Here is a 20152-nt window from a genome sequence, read left to right as displayed (position 1 = left end):
AAAAAAAAAAAAAAAAAAACCAAAAAACCGCCCCCCCCCCCCCCCCAAAAAAAAAAGAAGAAAACTAATGCTGCCACCACATTTAAGGACTTCTAAGCTGCAATACATAATATTTTATTCTTGGATTTAAATACGATGATATGAGCAGACCTAAATCTAAATATATTGATTGCAACCCCCCCCCAATCCTTCCACACTGCCCATGCTCAAGTGCGCTCTTTTCATCACTACCCTTCCTTTTTACTTACTTTATAAAATAAAAGTGTAGTAATATGAAGTAATAGGAAAGAGGGACTGAAGGATTTGGTTCCAAATAAGGGACAGTTGGGAGCTATAACATATACGCCTATTTCTAGAAATAAACAAGACCATCATTGTTATTGACATTTTGTATTGTATTGTACTGTAAGTACTTTCATAACAGAGCAGTAAAGGGTGTAGATGCTGAAAGCAGGTAGACTGGTGTGTACATTATGTAGGGGATCCCACCACACTCCTGACCGAGAATGCCCCAACTTCCAATGGCGATGGGGTGCTGGAATAACAGCAGATGGATCAGATAAACAAAACAGTAAGGCTGGGTTCCCACCTGGGCGGTCGAAATATGCGCGTATGACGCGTGTTTCGGGCCACATGTTTTTACCGCGATTTGCAGTCCATGAAACACGCATCAAACGCGTGTTTACGAGGGCTATCCGGCTGTATCCTAATGGATACACGCGGAAATACGCCCCAAAGAAGCTCCTGTACGTCTTTGGCCGTAGGGCGTTTTTCAGCGCGTTCCGACGCTCTGAAATACGCCCTGGTGGCAACCATGCCCATAGGAAATAATGGGATTTCACTTGCTGGGCGTTTTACAGCTCGTCGATCAGCGCTGTAAAACGCCCAGGTGTGAACCCGGCCTTAGTCACCAGCACTCCAAAGGTTCTCCAAGCAAAGTTATTCTTATTCCATGTGTAAAGTTACATCACCAAGTGTAGCAATGTTTCGGAATGCATCCGGTTCCTTCATCAGGCAAAACAAAGTGATGAATCTTTACACATGGTAACTTTACACATGGAATAAAAAGAACTTTGCTTGGAGAACCTTTAGAGTTCTGGTGACTTACTGTTTTGTTTATCTGATGTGTACATTAGATACTGGCTATGGGAAATGTTTGTGACATTTTATAGCACTGTGACTTTTTAACACACCTTTCCAGTACAATGAAATTCACTTAACTGTAGAGACACGTGCAATGATCTCACTGATCACACTGACAAGCCTTTAGGATTGATTCCAGGAGACACATGGGAACAATGAATGAGCTGATAGTGCTATGCAGCAAACACTACAATACAGTTTACTCAAGTGACCTCGATATGAGTTCTCTGTAATCCACTGTATTCAGAGTCCAGAGATTAACTCAAAGGGTTACTGGGAGTGTGCAGGAGGGTTTGACTCCAGCTAGTGGCTAGGAGAAATGTCTCCCGAGTAGGGATATTTACTAGGGATGCAACGATATATCGGCCGCCGAAACATATCGACCAAAAATGGCACTTTTGGCTAAATGCCGAAAGTGCCATTTTCCTGCCGATACATCGGCGCATCCGTGATTTCTTTCCTCCCCGCTGGGCGCTGCTCTGTGTCCCGGCGGGGAGGTGAGAAAGTGACAGCCGGCCGAGCGCTGCGGGACAAGAGCACTGTGAGCGGCTGGTGTCTCTCCTCCCACACCGATTGGCCACCTATCACAGTGCGGCAGAGCAGTGTGGGGGCGGAGACAGTGCTGTCACAGGAGGCTGGGCTCTCCTCTGGCACCGCTCACTCAGCCTCCTGTGACAGTGTGTCTCAGAGAGGAGAGCAAGCTACATACACTCAGTGATCAGTGATCGCTGAGTGTATTTAGATAATTGAGGATATGGTATGGTTACTATATCCTCAATTATGAATGAATGGGGAGTGATCTACATCCCCTCCTGTTCATTCATAATTGTAGTTATAGTAAGCAAACAATGGTATGGGTTTCGGCCTGACAATTTTTTCTATTTCGGTTTCGTTTCGGTTTTTAAATTTCTATTTCGGTGCACCTCTAATATTTACCCTCTCTATATGACTGTTATCACTGATAGCGAAAGTAAAAGAGAAAATCCCAAATTTTGGGCTGTCATCCGAAGAATAAATGGGAAATCTTCCGAATGGGACACTAGTTCTGGTGGCCCTGCTGAACACCAGGGGTTTCCTCTCACTTCCTGTTGTGGCTGTCAGACAGGAAGTGAAGGAAATCTCCCCTATGGGACACAGATGGCAAAAAAAAGCAGGCAGGGATTATAACCTTTCCTTTACGCCATCCAAAACTAAAAAAAGTTTTGGCTTCACTTTTACTTTAAATTATACAGAAGGAGGTCATATTGACCAACTGACAGGCTTACTGTATGTGCCCAACATCAGGGCGCTTGCAGTGGGAGTATTTGGGAATGGTTCTCCTGCATCACAAGCAAGGGTTCTCAAATCAGAGTGTGATGGACAAGCAAAAACTGATTGTGGTACTGCCCATGAATAATTGCTCTGAAGATAGCATTATCTATAAGATGCATATTTTATTGTTATTAAAAACTGGCAATTGTGTAACAATGCGGGTAGCAGAAAAAGGACAGTGGTCACCAAATGGGGGGATGCTATTTTTTATTGGGGGGACTGCAGCTTAGACCCAGCCCAAAAATGTCTGTTGCTTGCCACCAATGGAGGTGTCATCATTGTGCTGATGAACTTTGGGATCTAACCAAGTAATGTGCATAACAAGTGTTTGAGGTTCCAAAGCCTTTTCTATTTCTGTCATTAGTGACACATCTTCTCAGCTTCTAGAAAATGACAGCAATAAGACAGGAATGATTCACGCTAAGTATGCAATTAATTGAAACAAGGCATGTGTTAGCACAAGCAAAGTGTGGCCTTATTTTAGTGATTCAAATACTGCCTGTTTCACACCATAGCTACCAATTAAAGTGTCCCTTTCTGTTTCCACCTTACATTTTTCAGTGCAAGTCTGAATCTGAACTGCTGATGTGAGTCAAAAGCAGGCAGTTCCTACTTCCTAAGACATGTTGATTGTTGGAATATAACAACATCTACAGGCTTATGTTATGGACACTAGATGGTGCTGTGCAATTTATTTCTCATCTGAGTGTTCATTCTTTGTCCTGTTCCTGCAAGTTCCTGTATGTTCCTGTATCTTATCTTACTAAAATTTCTTTCCCACATATCAAACTTAGGGGTCTATTTATGAAACAAAAATTGCATAGCTATTCATCCAGCAAAACTGCAGGGGCATTCATTCTGTGTGAATTAACCAGCTGTTGCGAGAATAGAGAAAAATGTATCTTCTGTGCAAATGTTAATGGGTAGCGAATTGGGAAAGTACTGCATTATGACCACTAGATGGAGCCGAGGATCATAGGAAACAAATACTTCTTAATATCAAGAGATACAATGTAACAATTCTAAAGAATTCTGGAGGGAATTATCAAACAAATTTAACCATTACTAAACGTATTAGTTAATTCAACTTCAAAGCGGGATACAATACACAGATTATATCCCAGGTGGGATTTGGGAGGGTATATATACTGTAAGCACTTATTAATAGGATATTTTACAAGACATTCTAGAGAATGCTGGAGGGAATTAGTAAACAAATATAACCATTGCTACTATGGGTTACATTTACTTGCTAATTCCCTCCAGCATTCCCCATTATTGTTACATTGTATCTCTTGTTACTAAGATAGCCTAAGAACATTTGATTTTGCCACATTCTTATAAAAGCTATGCAAATCTTTTTATAAACAGACCCCCTTAGTGTCTTCATACTTCTCTGCAATTTCCAGTATCAAAAGTGCTTTTAATCAACAGATAGCTGGATGCTGCATGTTCCTTTTTTATGGTGTAAAGGAAACAAACATGTCCCTGTATGTGCACCACATTGCACTTTTGGCCAGGTCAGGGAGAATTTTTTTGGGAGTCCTGGAACTGCGGCACTCTGACTGCCAAGACATCTGATTGTACTCTGCTCTTTTTTCATGGTGAGAGATCTGCCTGTAAATGGGCAGTTTTACATCAAATCTCCACAAATCTTCACACATTTTTAGCAATTATAGTTCACTGTATATTAAGGGCAAGTATGGAGATGCAAATGGTAGGCTCACCCCCAACAAGCTTAGGTGTGCCACATCAATGGGGAGAAATTACAAAGGGATATATGTCAGTTTTGTGGTATAAATATTGGTGCATGAGCTCTATTAAAGGCTAAGTTTACCTTTCTGACCATGTTTCAATGTTACATCCATATTTAGGGTGTAACATGAAACATAGTGAGATCACAAACCCACACACTTACTTGAATTGCGGGGTTCTCCTACTCTCAGGTTTGTTTACAAATTTGAATTTGGCACAATGGTGCATGGCCCCCGCCCACACAGACACATCACCTATTCACAACTTCTTTGACAGGATCTGTGAATGGAAAAACAAGTCCTATCAGGCAGAGGGACTTGTAGTCCTCAATGGAATACAAGTGCAGTGAAAGAACAGCATTTGTAGTCCATTGATAACTTCCTCCTGTCCATCTTACTGAATGTTCAAATCTCATTACAGACATGGACAGAAGAAAGAGTCTGGAGGAGCCAGAGCATTGCACATGCAATCCACTTAATCCTATGTGACAGTTTCTATAGAAAAGAATGAAGCACTTGCACCAATGTCCTAATTTAAAAACAATTCTAGAATACACACCATTACTGGAGTGATGTAAATATTGTATTATGGGGGAGGGGTGATAGTGACAATCAGCACAGCAGTAAGGAGAGGAGAGGGAATGTGTATGGATGGACAGCTATGTGCAGCAATGCAAGAAGGAGAGGGGGATGTGTATGGATGGACAGCGAGGTGCAGCAATGCTGAGAGGAGGGGGGGGGGGGGGGGGTTGTGTATGAATGGACAGCGATGTGCAGCAATGCAGGAAGGAGAGGAGAGGGGGATGTGTATGGATGGACAGCGAGGTGCAGCAATCCTGGAAGGAGAGGAGTGGGGGATGTGTATGGATTAAGAATGGGCTCGCGCGTGTTCGCAGCTCCACGTGCCGAGCCCAATTTCCAGATCTCTGCAGCTGTGGACCGGGTAAATGTCTATGTACCTGTGATTGGCGATGTCAGTATGGATGACCAGCGAAGTGCAGCAATGCTGGAAGGAGAGAAGAGGGGGATGTGTATCGATGGACAGCGAGGTGCAGCAATGTAGGAAAAAGAGGAGAGGGGGATGTGTATGGACAGACAACGAGGTTCAGCAATGCAATAAAGAGAGGAAAAGGGAATATGTATGGATGCCTAGCAAGCTGCAGCAATCAGTGGTGTATTTAGGGTATGACAGACAGGGCACTAGGCACCACTTGAGGGGAGTGCTGCACCATTCAGGGGCAGGGGTGTTGCTTGCCACTTTAGTTAGGCTGCGCCCTACTCAGCCCCCCCTTAACCACTTGAAGACCGGGTGTTAACCCCCCTTCCTGTACAGGCCATATTCCAGTATTTAGCGATGCGGTATTTTGAATGACATTTATTCAGTCATGCAACGCTAATATTTAAACAGCCATCGCTGGTTGTATGAAATTAAAGCTGTTTTCCCGCTTGTGCATGCGCTGGACGACTCGTATGAGTGGGGGAGGGGAAGGACGTTTTAAAATGCCCACCTGCATCTACAAGGCTCCCATCTAGCCATGTATGTATGGCCGCTGGACGGGAATCGGCTAAAGAGGAACTTTACCCATGTCTTCAAAATAAGAACAAAGGCACCTTTAGAAATGTTTAGTAATGACAATCTACAAACAGACACTTCTAAATAATTACAGTCTTTTTATTTTTTACATACCTTATTTTTCTTTTTCTTGCCTAGTCTTCTGACAGTGGCCATTTTAACTAAGGGCAAGTTACTAGATCTCCCTTAACTTCCTGCAACTCTGGCACATGTGACTAGGACACGTGACCATGCACATCATCTCAGCGGAGGAAAATGTCTTTGCCTGAGATGTCATGAGATTACAGATGAGATTTCCTAGAAATGCTCTGCTGATATAACCTTCCCAGGATGCAATGCTTGGGCACATTACATCATTTGTGCCAAAGTGGACCAGGAAGTGGAAAAAAAATTCTAAGTAAAATAAAAATATGTTTGTTGAACTAATGAATGTAAGATGATTTCATATCAGCATGCAGATCTGTATGCTGATGTGATTATTAGTCAAAGGGGGTAAAGGTCCACTACAATTAGGTGCAGACCTACAATGACAGACAGCGCTGCCAATCACTGCTGTCAGTGAGCCAGGGCAGAGGAAGTTACACTACTTACATCCTTTGCCGGGCACTAACTGATGACAATGTAATGCAGAAGCTGGCAGAGTAAGTGAGTAGTGTAAAGGTGATCGTACGATAATCGGCAGGTGTATGGAAGGCGTGCAACCGTTTCTACTGTACGGTCACACAACTTTTGTCTTATGAGCATGCTTGAAAACCCGCCGAGAATCGTACGATTTTTGGCGGGTTTGTGGCCTGCTCGTGAGACAAATGCCGCACAGGCCAGTGTGTGCAAGCGCACACTGCTCGTTCAGCATTGCAGTCATCGGAAGCCCTCACCTGAGCGGGGCGAGCTTGTGATGATCGCAAGTACGATCTTTTTTAATTACCTTACAACCATCGCAAGACGAAAGGGACTGGAAGTGTCGGCAAGCTCAGAGGAGTCAGCACAGGATCGGAGACCCACCGCAATGCTGGAGGGACAGATGAAAAGGACAGGAAAGAAGATCGGATTAAGAGACATCATTTAAGGTAAGTGCTTTAATTAACATTGGGGGAGGGGAAAAAGATTTTTGATTTTAATGTCACTTTAAGCAGGCATATACAAATTGGTGCATTTTTCAGTGTTCAGCATACTTTCTTCATCCCTCTCCAATGACTCTATTTTAAAGCCCCATTAGTCAGCGAGCAAGAGAAGATGCATTCTCCAGTGAAGTGTAATAACAGCAAAGGCCAAGCCAAAGAGAGCATGTGTGAGAGATGTTAGCAACTGTAAATTGCAGTATAGATGTATACTTGTAAAAACAACCGAGATTATCCAGAGAGTAAAACAAACCTTAACAAAACATGTAATTTATAAAACCTTGTCCAGCTTTCCATTTCCCAGACAGTAAAAATACATTGTGAAGGGATTTAAAGGACTACTACAGCTAAAAAATTTAAGTTACGAGAGGGATATTCATAGAAAAAAAACTATAAAACGAACTGTATCAGTCAATATTTGACTTTTAGTCTGCTTTAAGAGATCATTTCTAATTGGTCACTGCCATTTGCACAATTTAAGCATTAAGACAATTGATATTGTGTGAATGAATTTCTCTGTCATATGACAATTATATATAATTGACAATTATATGCTATATTCAATTGTAATAGTGATTAGCTGTCATGCCGTTACTCTGAACTGAATCACAATAGTGTCCTAGCAGAGGATAGACTACCCAGTGCTCCTCTGTTCTTCTATCTTTTGTATCTTTGGGTTTCTAATCTCCTGGTAAAACATCTATTCTCTTTCTCCAGGATAGTATTTCACCTCAGGATTCTGTTCTCCGACTAAGGCACTCCATTATTCATTAGAAGAAATTCACAAACAGAACAGCTAACATCTAAGGTCAACACTTCTCCCGGCAGAGACTCTGAAGAAAGCAAACTAGAATATGATGTCTGTAATCACAAAGCCATCAAAGAAACAAAACAAGGCACGCCTTTCCTGAGAATAGGCCTGAATCCTGAAGGCTGCCGTTTGCGTAGAAAAGTTTTGCCTCTCGCTGTAGTTTCAAGGGAACCAGTCATGACTGGCTTATGCAGAAATCTGAACTAAAATTATGACATTGTGCAGACTTATTAAGCTTTATGGGCTCTAAACCTAACACTTCAGCTATCTAGGGCTCAGAGGCCACCTGGCAACTGACCTGTTAATTGCCTTAGTTCCTCCCATACTGCAAACTTAGGAGCTGGGAAATGTGTGTAAATGTGTATTCACTTCCCCTGCTCTATCTAAAATAAACAACAATGTTTTGGCTTTAGATATACTTTAATACTGAATTGTGTGTGTGTGTGTGTGTATGTGTAATATATATATATATATATTATACAAATATATATATATATGTATAAATATATATATATTTATTTACTGTGTATTTATAATTAACACAACACATCAAACCTTGATGTGAATGAAATGATGGGACAATACATGATACTCAACACGTTTCATGAACAATATGTTCTGCTTCCACAGGAAAGCTGGAGAATAACAATATCATGTCTACTACTTTGGATTAGAAAAGATCAGCCAGTTAAAACGTGTCTATGCCATCCATGCGTATAGAGACCCATTCATCCATCACCAAACAAGAGAGCCACAGGAAACAGTCATATTACTCAATTATTTATAAATCTAAAACCACTAATTGTGGCATATATTCATGCTGTCAGGATTGATTACATCCAACCTCAGGGGAACATGGACAAACAAACAAATAGATATGTTGGATCTAATAGAGCGCCATTCTATAAAAAGCAATATATGATGACCACTGGTCTTATAGGATCATTGAAGGCCAGCAAGAACCAGGTACAGTCTTTATGATCAGTACGTGATCCGTATGTGATCCAAATGGAATTGATTTTAAAAGAATACCCCTTCCAAGTCTCTGTATTCTACAGCAGTTGATTTATGGTAACTGATCTACCGCCTCCTGTCCAAGGAAACATCCCCAACCCCTTCCATATGATATCGCTAACAGTACTCTCAGGATGGTAATGGTTCCCCAACTATTGCTTTCTTCGGTCCCCGGCAGAGGCTTGAGGGTTCTCTTTAACTATTTCCTGTGAACAGGGACATATATAAAGTGATGAAGGTAAACCCCAGTGGGCCCACTGTTAACCAAGGCCTAAGAGTATTTCCTTGCTAATACTGTGTCACCCACATAACACCAAAATGGCAGATACAATATAACAAACCCCTAGTTATTAAGCAAATGTGATGTTTTCATTGAAACAATGAAGGGAAATATAGTAAATGTCATGATTTGTCTGATTTATATCTAGAAATGCAATAAATCTACTTTAACCAATGACAGCACTTTACTCAGAGCCTTGAGCCATTCACATCAACCCCCGCCTCTGAATACATTTACAGTCTCATGTGCTTATCACAATCACAAACAAATAGTTTCAATGTGGAAAATCCAATTAAAAAACAGTATGTTTCGTTTCAGTTCTGGGAGGACAATGGTGGAGAAAAAACATACAAGTGCGAAGATAATGACAATAGGAATATATATATATATATGTATGTATGTATATATAAATATTCTGACATAAAATAAAAGTATTGGGCAACATTATTGTTCAATATTGTTCAGCAGAGGTCTCCCCAAGTACAGGCATAAGGCACTAAGGCTGGCCATACACGCAAAGATTTCTTTCATTCAGCCTGTGGGCTAAACAGAGAAAGTCTAACAGATTCTTCCATTCACTCTAAACGGCATTGATGGATGACTCTTTCCCATTGGCTATTGTATTCTGACAGCCAGCACCCACCATTGTCATAATACCAAAGCAGTGACTGCAGCTGATTGGCTGCAGCGCCTGTACGGCCCACAATTTTTCACCCAGCACCTTCAACAAAAGTCGATTGAAAATCAACTTTTGTTGGGCCGTGTTGTGCTGGCAGGACCACCCACAGCTTGAATTTCAGCCAAGTCGGCAGGAGTAGAGCAAAAATTGAGCAGTGTATGGCCAGCTTAACTCAGCTGTACTCACTACAGCAGGGCAGAATGGGAGGACCTTAGGTCCAAGACAGCCATTTTACATAAACTACACAAACCTTGCTCTATTCACCAGTAAAGTATTTACTATAAAAACTATAGCATGCCACCGTATTTAAGAAGAGTGCAATACATGTTTTGAAGAAAACAAATGTAGTATTTGTAGTTTCAAGTCATTAAGAACGCTGTTATTAAAAGGGTTAGAAAGAGTTAAGCTTAAGGCAGGTTCCTGGCAGGGTGGAGAAGTCCTCCGTGCTCACCTCTCTTGTTTTTGGTTCCGTGCTTCCTCGCTGTGGCCAGTTCCTGCTCGATCTTCTTTTCCAAATATTCCTGCTTTTTAGTTAACATTTCTTCTGTTTCTCGCAGTTTGAACAAAGCCTCCTGGGCGTTGGGTGCCCCTTTCTTGCCTTTAGAAGACCCAGAGCCAGCAGAGGGCTTGAAAAGTTTGGTAATCTTACTCATGGCTGTGTTTTATTTGCTTCTAGTCACCGGTCAGAGAGAAGCCATCCAGCAGGAATGTCCCACACAGAAATCTGGATACAGGAAGAGAAGCACGGAGAGCAGCTCTGCTAGGCAGACACCTGTCATTTCCTGACCAGTTAGACTTGAAAGGCAACTTCAGTGGGGTGGAGTGAAATACGTATGATCAAGTGACTGGTTACGTAGCCGAATACCTGTCTAATAATCTCACACCTACCTCATGGCATATACCAAATTAAATTACATTATGTTTCCCTGACATCATCCACTGACTAACCCTGCTACATTAATCAGCTAAACATTAACGCCACAATACCGTGTACAAGATGTCTCAACAATGTACCTGAGATTATGTCATTAGGAATACCAGCTATTATCTGCCGCTTTTACTAGAATGGCAATATTGAAAACCTTTAGGCCCATCAAGGTCCATGTTTTGCAGTAATGCACAGTAAAAGGCGCATTCTACCATGCGTTGCTGCAATGTATGGCAACTTGTGTACGGTGGTATCCGTAATTTTAGTGGCACTGCCAACGAACTAATACAGCCACTAATACAGAACTAATATCGCTAACGTTCTGGGGCTGCGCAGGGTCCCTTCCCAAAGGCAGTCACTGTGTCATCTTGAAGGGAACACGTGCATCCCCGAAAGCTTTGCATGATGACCTATGTGACCTATCGAATTTTCGTTATTCGGAGATTCGGATTCGGATGTATCCGAATCTCAGATGTATCCGAATTTCCTAATAACAGAAGTGATGAATGAAAACGAATGCGAATTGTCGAAAATGAAATTCAGCACGAATTTTCATTTGTGGACGAATTTTCGTTGCAGCAAAGTGACATTAGAGAGGGAAAATTTTTTTTTTTTTTAAATGTCACTTTGCTGCAAAACGAAACAAAACCGAAACGAATGTCCATACAGAATACCGCTAACAAATTTCGTCCGAATCCCGAAACAAATTGACTTTCAGACCCGAATCCCGAAAAACTAAATAACGCAAAATCAAAATCAAAATGAAACAAAACTAAACAGAGTTTTGCTGGTGCACATGTCTATTATTTACAATAAACAAGATTATTTTTGCATCTTGAAGATTGTGTGCAGGTGACTTATCTTCCATTATCCTGAGCTACTGTGTTAGTTTATTGGCAGTGCGATTGAAAATTGCCTGAGATCAAATACAACGCCATCCATTGTCGTCACTACAAGCACCACCCTACTTACCTTGGTTATAGTGCTGTATGGTGTGCAGGTGACATTTGCTTCTGCTGGCAATGCATCCGCACTGCCACTGTTAATTAACAAAATCAACCATTTTATTATTTTATTTCCACAGGTCCCATACAAGGAGATGCCACCTTGATACCATTAAATACAATAAATCAAATATATATGTTAAGATATAGAAACATTTATTAAATATAAATATCATATAGTATCCACAGAAAAATGTTTTAAAATAGCTTGAAAAAACATATTCTACACTTGGCTTCCTATGAGATGGAATGTATCAAAGGGATGTGTAGTATATGGACCCCAACAGACATCGAAATCCACTAGGAATAGACATATCAATCAACATCTCAGATTGAACAGCCAGCATTATTCATGAGATCTATAGGGCCGTCATTTAAACGATCTAAATTGCATGTGTATGCTGGCGATCAAGGAATCAATTCGCATATATCCGATCCAGATGGACTTACAGGATAATGTTCATCGAGCAATCAATTGTCTGATCCACATCATGTCTCCATAGATATATAATATGTCTGATAAGCCCTGGAGGATTTAATCCCCGGACAGCTGTCCGTTTCGGTAAAGATGGAAGTCCCGACAGGGAACATCCAATAGATTTCCAAACTGGTGTACAGATGTACAGATATAAAGTATACTTATCTTGAAGGAAATGTAGACAGTCATTGAATGAGTCCAGAAAGTTTTAATATGCATCAATTAGTATCTATTTTGTTAGTAGATACTGCCAATCCCATCCCATCATAGATGTATGCACGATGGCAGTTAGCGGAGGGGATCCGTTAGCCAAGGTAAAAGGCAATCACCATGCTAACTCCCTTACACGTTTCTCCCCACCAAGGGCTTCATCAGAGAAGTGTAGTCTGCTTGTGCTCTATGCCAGGTGGTTTAAATGCCCATTTTATTATTTTATCATTATTATATTTTCTAAATATAATGCTGACGTATTACACAGAGTTCAATGTCCATGGCCATGCCATAGTTAATAAACCACAGCCAAACACACTCTAGAGTCATATTCCAGTTAACCTACAAATATATTGTTTGGTTCTGGGGGAAAACTGGAGCACCTGGAGAAAAGACACAGGTAGAACAAACAAACTCCATGCATACAATGCCCCTAGTGACATTCAAAGACAGAATGCAGAGCTGCAAAGCAAAAGTTCTAATTATATTATAACTAAAATCCTTTAAGAAATCCTGTGAATTACATCCAACACCACTGACAAACAAGTTCCCCATGGGCCATCGCTAGCACCCTATTGGAAATGGAATTTTTAACCTGTCTCTTACAAAAAAAAAGGGGAGCTAGATTAAATCCACAACTATGACAAGTATACTCCTAGTTCAGCGTGACTTCATTCCTAGAAAACTTACCTCTCATGGACATCTGTTACTCCATAATGTCCTATGAATTCCTCTATGGATGGAGGAATACAGAGAATAAAATGTACAGCAACATTACTCTTCTTGATAAACATCGTAAATGATCACACCCACATATTAATATGCACATGTCACCACAATACAGAGCAATAGAGTCAGGAAGGATTGTTCACGTGTATCAGCATCTTCTACTCGCCTCTTCACAATTCCTAGAATTTAGCCAAAAGTGTCATACAAACTTGTGAAGATGTGGGTCTACATCATTCTAGCAACCAAGGAGGCTGTTGCCTGACAACATTTTACCAACCAGTGATGCTGGTGGCTGACAGCATCCTACCAATCAATGATGCTGTTGTGTTACAGCTTCCTACCATTCTACCAGATGGTGTGGGTGACAGCTACTACTACCAACCAGTGATGAGGATTTTGTTACGACCCAGCTTATTCCAAAATTACATTGGTCTTAATTATTATTATACAGGATTGATATAGCGCCAACAGTTTGTGCAGTGCTTTACAAAACTGAGGGAGATAATACAGTTACCTATACAATTTCAGTACAGGAGGTAGGCGGGCCCTGCTCCTGAGAGCTTACAATCTAGGAGGGGCAAGTGATGTAGGTTGGGGCAGAGTTGTAGATGGCTTTGTAGATTATTGTTAGTGTGTTGAATTTTATATGTTGGGGAAGTGGTAGTCAGTGGAGCGATTGACAGAGGGGGGTGGCGGAAACTAATCGATTGGTAAGGTGAATGAGTCTGACAGCAGTGTTCATGATGGACTGAAGGGGGGATAGCCTGCTTAGTGGTAGGGCAACAAGGAGGGAGTTACAGTAGTCAAGCCGAGATATTACAAGGGAGTGAATTAGAAGCTTTGTGGTATCATTTGTTAAGAAGGGACGAATTTTGGAGATGTTACGGAGGTTGAGTCTGCAAGATTTGGATAGTGATTGGATGTGGGGCTGAAAGGAGAGCTCAGAATCAAGGATTACGCCAAGCACTCTGGCTTGACAGGAGGGGCTGATTGTAGTGCTGTTAATTGTGATGGGGAGTTATTTCCAGTGTTCTTAACTCCAAAATGGCAGTGTTTGTTAATAAATTTGTCGCAGCCAAAGCAGCATCATAGAAAATTTTGAGAATTTGTCTCATGAGTCAGTCTTACCTGTGAAACTGTAGCAAACCTTTTATGAATCTGGCACAAGAGTACTAAATACAGCCATTTGTAATGAGTCATATGTTCCTTTGCATTCATCAGTATTCAGTAGGGATGCACCGATACCGATACTAGTATCGATATCAGTGCCGATAACCGAGTATTTGCTCCGATGCCTATCCCGATGCTTCCTGTATCAGGAAGCCGGGCAGCGCGTCATTACACGCAGCGTGTCATTACACGCTGCCCGGTTTCCTGATTGGCCGGGAAGCGGCTCCATGCTCTCTCATCACTTGTGATGAGAGAGCATGGAGCCGCTTCCCGGCCAATCAGGAAGCCGGGCAGCGTGTAATGACACGCTGCCCAGCTTCTGATTGATCGGGAAGCTGGCCAATCAGGAAGCTGGGCGCCGTGTAATGACACAGCGCCCGGCATTCTTATTGGCCGGAAAGCCGGCTTCATGCTCCGTCTTCATCTCATGACGAGGGAGCATGGAGCCGGGCCTCGCGACCAATCAGAAAGCAGGGCGCTGCGTCATTACACGGCGCCCGGCTTCCATGATTGCCCAGCAAGATGGCTCCGGCTGGGTACCGGTGGAAGGCTGCTCCTGACTGGAGAGGCCCCCGGGGGTGACAGGCTGGACATGCTGAGGTGAGAGGGGACAGACTTTCTTGTTAATCGGGAAGCTGGGTGGCGAGTCTTTACACGCTGCCCGGCTTCCCGGCTAATCAGGAAGCCAGGTGGCGAGTCATTACACGCCACCTGGCTTCCTGAATGGGACTTCCGGTATTCGGTAATCGGTATCGGCCTGTACCGAAAAAAAAATTATCGTTACTTGTACACGATACCAAAATACCGGTATTAGTGCATCCCTAGTATTGAGCATTTTCTTCAGTTGAACAGTGCTGGACAAAACACGCATTTACTTTTAATATGGAAAGAAGTTGAAGGAACCAGAGGGAAAACCTACAACCGAGACCACACCATATGTCAATACATTTGAATTTTATTTCAGCGTTCCAAAGTTCAGTAGAGTATACCCAGAAAAAAATCTGTAATGATTTGATAGGAGCCTTACCTGCTCTTCTACTGCATGAGCTGTGCTGTCAATCATGCGTGTGTAAGGGAAAAGATGGCACAGACACAACATTTCTGAGTCAATCAGGTGGTGGCCTGCATATTGGCTGTATGGAAAGACAATTGTGTTATTAGCTATATTCAGTGATCCTCATTCTATAACAATATATGTTGCATTGTGTTCATCCTTTATTATGGAATTTCTCTGCCTTTGTCTGCTCAGGAAACAAATACACGATGATACTCCTACCAGTGCGGTATATAATGTATGCACTTCTACATAAGCATGAAGCTCCCTAGCGCTCAGGATCCTGCATGGCTAATTTGCCACAATATTTAAATTCAATTCAAAGCGTCTTTGTCTTGTGAGACAGTAATTTGATGTTTGACTTGTTTTTATCCCCCTGCTCCCATTGAGCTCCTTATCTTCCTTTTGACAGCGCGGAGGAATTTTACACTCTATGAAACCCAATCCCCTGAGACGCTGACGCTGCCAATGTTCTCCTGTGGCTTATTCATCCAAGTTCACCTATCTTCACACAAATGAGCTTTTGTTTGTGACAAACGAACTGTGCGGGCTGAATTGGAATTTGGAGGAAACATAAGAGCTGGAGTGACGAAACGCGGCAACTGTACAAATAATATAACTAGACGCAAAGAGGAGAAATAGCATCTTTCAGATAAAAGCGGCAGAATCTGATCAGTTGTCTTTACAGCAGGGGTAAAGAAAGTCCTCGAGCTGTGTGGAACTGCAAATCCCTTCATGCATCTGTCTCTGGGAGTCATGGCTGTGGCTGGTAGCATATTGCAATGCCCTATGGGACTTGTAGTTGCTGGCAGGCCGAAGTTTGGTTACACCTGCTTGACAGGTTGGGAGATGGAAATGAGAATCTGGTTGATTGCTATGAGCAACACTTTTGGGTTCCAGGAAATTTCCAGACAGTTTCATCCCTCCCGACTTTCTGAGATGAGAAAGAGGGACAATGAGGGGAATTTATCAAAACTGGAGCAGGCAGAATCTGGAGCAGTTGCCCATAGAAAGCAATCCGATTCTATCATCAGTTTGTTCATTTAACCTTTGAAAATAAAAAATAGAAGCTGACTGGTTGCCAGGGGGAAATGCTCCAGATTTTGATGCATTTCCCCTAATGGAATTTATCAAAATTGAACAAGACAAAGAAGGAAAAGTATCAAAACTGGAGCAAACAGAATCTTGGGGGGGGGGGGGGGGGGGGGGAGAAAACTGGAGCAGACCGAATCTGGAGTAGTTAGCCCTAGTAGCCAATCAGCTTCTCTCTTCAGTTAGTTCAGGTAAACTTTGCAAATGAAAGACAGAAGCTGATTGGTTATTATAGGCAGCTGCTCCAGATTTTGGGGGGAATTGATCAAAACTGGAGCAAACTAAATCTGGAGCAGTTGCCCATTTGGGGGGTTTTACGTCATTTTCAGGCCTAAAATGTGGAATATAACATGGGTGCAAAAATTGAAAAAAGGGCCTCAGTCATGAAGGGGTTAAAATCTTTAATTTTCAAAGTTTACCTGAACAAACTGAAGAGTGAAGCCGAGTGGCTACTAGGGCCAAATGATCCAGATTCTGTCTGCTTCAGTTTTGATACCACCCCAAACAAAAATGTAGAGAAGTTGCTCATGGCAACCAATCAGCTTCTATTTTTCATTTTCAAAGCTAATTGGTTACTTAGAGCAAATGCTCCAGATTCTGTATGTATGTATGTATGTATGTATGTATGTATACAGTATATGTATGTATGTAGGTATGTATATATGTATGTATGTATACAGTATATGTATGTATGTATATTCTTATTTTCGGGGTAGGTCTTATATTTTAGCAATTTCCAAAAATACTACTAGGTCTTATTTTCGGGGAAACAGGGTATGTATGTATGTATGCATAATCCTGAGCGGGAACGAGCACAAATGTAAAATATACAGAAAACTCAGCAGCCATGAACTGACCAGCTCTGCACATAGTGGACATCTGCACAAAGCATTCAAATGCTTATGATGAGGTGAGCAGAGATCAATTAAGGAATCCTGAAGAGTAAATTAATTAGCGGTGGTCATAATTGCTAAGCATAAGAAGGGGGTCTCTGCCTTATCGTTGACGTACAGTATCTCATAATCCCATTTTGTGAACTGTTGGCAAATATGATAAATATAAACGTTATAACGTATGATCTCTGTATCATTTACTAAAGGTGACTGTAGACAAAGGAAGGTGGTTGGATCCTGTGCTGTGTCATGAGTTTTCAGCTCAGCTGAACGTTGGTGTTTATGTCAAAAGAGAGCGGATGAGATGAGGATAATATGCTGGGATCCCCTGCTGACATCTCATATCACAGGATGGACTGTTACATAGGTTGTGCAGGATGTCTCTATATTAAGGTGCACATACACCTGCCGATTATCGTACCATAATCGCGGGAAATCCCGCGATTGTACGATAATCGACAGGTGTATAGAAGGCGTGCAATCGTTTCTACTGTAAGGTTGCACGTTTTTTGTCTTACGAGCACGTTGGAAAACCAGCCAAAAATCATACGGTTTTTGACGCGTTTGTAAGACAAATGCCGAACGGGCCGGTGTGCGCAAGCAGTCATCGGAAGCCCTCCCCTCGGAAGTACGATCTGCCTGTCCAAGATAGGCAGATCGTACAATTTTTAAATTACCTTACAACCATCGCAAGACGAAAGTCGTGAGATGGTTGTGAAGTGTATGGCCAGCTTTACTGTGCAGTCCAATATGCACCAGAGTAAGACCACCTCCATATAGCAAAGGTAGCAAATTAAAATTCAGGGAGGTCCGGTGAATAACATTTTTGTCGAGCCAAGGTCCAAATCGCGGCCCAGGCAGAACGGTCAGTGACCGTACCACGGTCTGTCATTTAGGCCGCATTCACACCAGCAGCTGCACTATGACGCACAGCTAATGGTGTGTGTTTATCGCACTATTTGTTTGTTAGAATTCCCCCTGCATGCCTTACGCTTGCATGTTTATTAGAATAAGATGGCAGGGTTGGTTTTCTTTTTTTTTTTTTATTTGAAGGTTTTTTACTTTTTACTAGGGATGCACTGATACCGATACTAGTATCAGTGCCGATAGCGAGTATTTCTCGTACTCACCCACATGCTCTGATACTGGAACTTCCGGTCAGAGGAGTAGCCGTGAGGCGGGTCATTACTCGCCGCCCGGCTTCCTGATTGGCCAGGAAGCCGGCTCCATGCTGATTGCCTGGGAAGCTGGTTTCCCAGCCAATCACAATCAAGCTGGCAAAACAACATGGAGCCGGCTTCCCGGGCAATCATGTAGCCGGGTGACATGTCATTACCCGCAGCCTGGCTTTCTGATTGCCTGGAAAGCCGGCTCCATGTCAACGGAAGCACCAGTATGGGTACTCGATATTGGCGAGTACCCAAAGCAAAATATCAGTACTCAATACCGCAACACCAGTATCGGTGCATCCCTACTTTTTACTTTATTTTTAACTCAACTTTTGCTAACACAAAGGAGTTAATAAGCCCCTATGTGACAGCATTTGGAGGTGACAGGTTCTCTTTATGGTACAGTCCAGGTTCTCTTTATGGAGACATCTGGAGTCTATTAGACCTGTGATGTCTCTCTTGCCCTCTAATACAGACGATCGAGTCACAGGAAGTCTGCTGGTTTCTGACAGCTAAAGCATGAAGCACTGAGGGCAAGCACTATTTTTTGCAATTGCACCGCGTGCATTGCTGTACCATGCATTCTGGTGCAGGCGATCACACTGCGGGGCAGGGGCGTGGCTGCAGTGCCATTGACTTGAATGCACCCCTACACACCCCCGCCCCAGAATGCAGGGAAGCTGTAATTATGCGATCCAGTGCATTCCGGCAACTAACCATGCTGGAACGCACTGGAATTGGTGTGAACAAGCCCTTCATGCTTCAGTGATCACAGAGCAGGTCAGGGAATAGACGCACCCTCTCCCAATCCTGACATTGTGTGCCATGGTCCTATTAGTAAACAAGGTAGATTGCCTTGTGTGTGTCTAAAGGTGCCCATACACCTTACAATTATATGGAGATTTTTGTCTGCGATTGCATTTTCGCCTGAAAATCTGCCAGGTGATGGGAAGTGTACAATCTCAATTACTGTACAACTGGCAGATTTTTGTCTTTCAAGCATACTAGAAAACTTTGTCTAGTTGGACGAAAATTGACAGGTTGGTGGCGGTATTGTATAACAAAAATCTCCAGATGAAAACTACGCATGCTGAAACGAAAATCTCTCCTTTTCGAGCCAGGTGGTGGTGCTGACGAACCTTAACCACTTGCTGACCGGGGTGTTTACACCCCCTTCCTGGCCAGGCCATTTTTCAGTATTCAGCGCTGCGGTACTTTGACTGACATTTATTCCGTCATACAACGCTGCACTGAAATTAATTTTATACCATTTTTTAGGGACAGATAGAGCTTTCTTATGGTGGTATTTAATCACCAGTGCAGGTTTTTTATTTTTTATTATATAATGAAAAAGGACCGAAAATTTTGGGGAAAAAAATTGTTTATGGGCGACGCTTTAAAAGCTTTTACCGCTCATCAGTTTAGTGTTATCAGTGATTGATGGCCCTAGAATTATTGCTCTCACTGCGACGTTCCTGGCGATATGTAACATGTGTGGCGTAATCGTTGTTTTTGCACGTATGCGCACCCGACGCGTATTTACGTGTATAAGTGCGTGCGCATGGGGGCAGGGGACGTAAAACTTTTTTGGGTGCTTTAAAACATTTTTTTTAAATAAGGTTGCATCCAGTGTGAACAGGCCCTAAACAGGGCCGGCCTTAGGCCTTTAGGCGTGGTGTCGGCCGCACGGCGCCCTTGTTGCCATGGCGCCCTGTGCGGCCGCACTGCTCGCACACCCCTAA

The 20152-nt window shown here is 42.5% G+C and overlaps 1 protein-coding gene across 1 annotated transcript in view; it reads right to left on the bottom strand.

Annotated features, from left to right (window-relative positions):
• Positions 1-10578, bottom strand: part of CHMP4C (charged multivesicular body protein 4C) — a 27065-nt gene extending 16487 nt beyond the window's left edge. Inside the window, exon 1 of the mRNA XM_018567993.1 lies at positions 10135-10578. Within this exon, the coding sequence (XP_018423495.1) occupies positions 10135-10336 (202 nt within the window). The 5' untranslated portion in view covers positions 10337-10578. The remainder of the gene's footprint in view (positions 1-10134) is intronic.
• Between the last annotated feature and the right edge of the window lie 9574 nt (positions 10579-20152).

Source organism: Nanorana parkeri, unplaced genomic scaffold (assembly GCF_000935625.1).
Source record: "Nanorana parkeri isolate BGI_ZX_2015 unplaced genomic scaffold, ASM93562v1 scaffold1126, whole genome shotgun sequence".
NCBI classification, from domain to species: Eukaryota; Metazoa; Chordata; class Amphibia; order Anura; family Dicroglossidae; genus Nanorana; species Nanorana parkeri.
The sequence above is the reverse complement of the archived record's forward strand: the minus strand, read 5'-3'. Positions and strand labels throughout refer to the sequence as shown.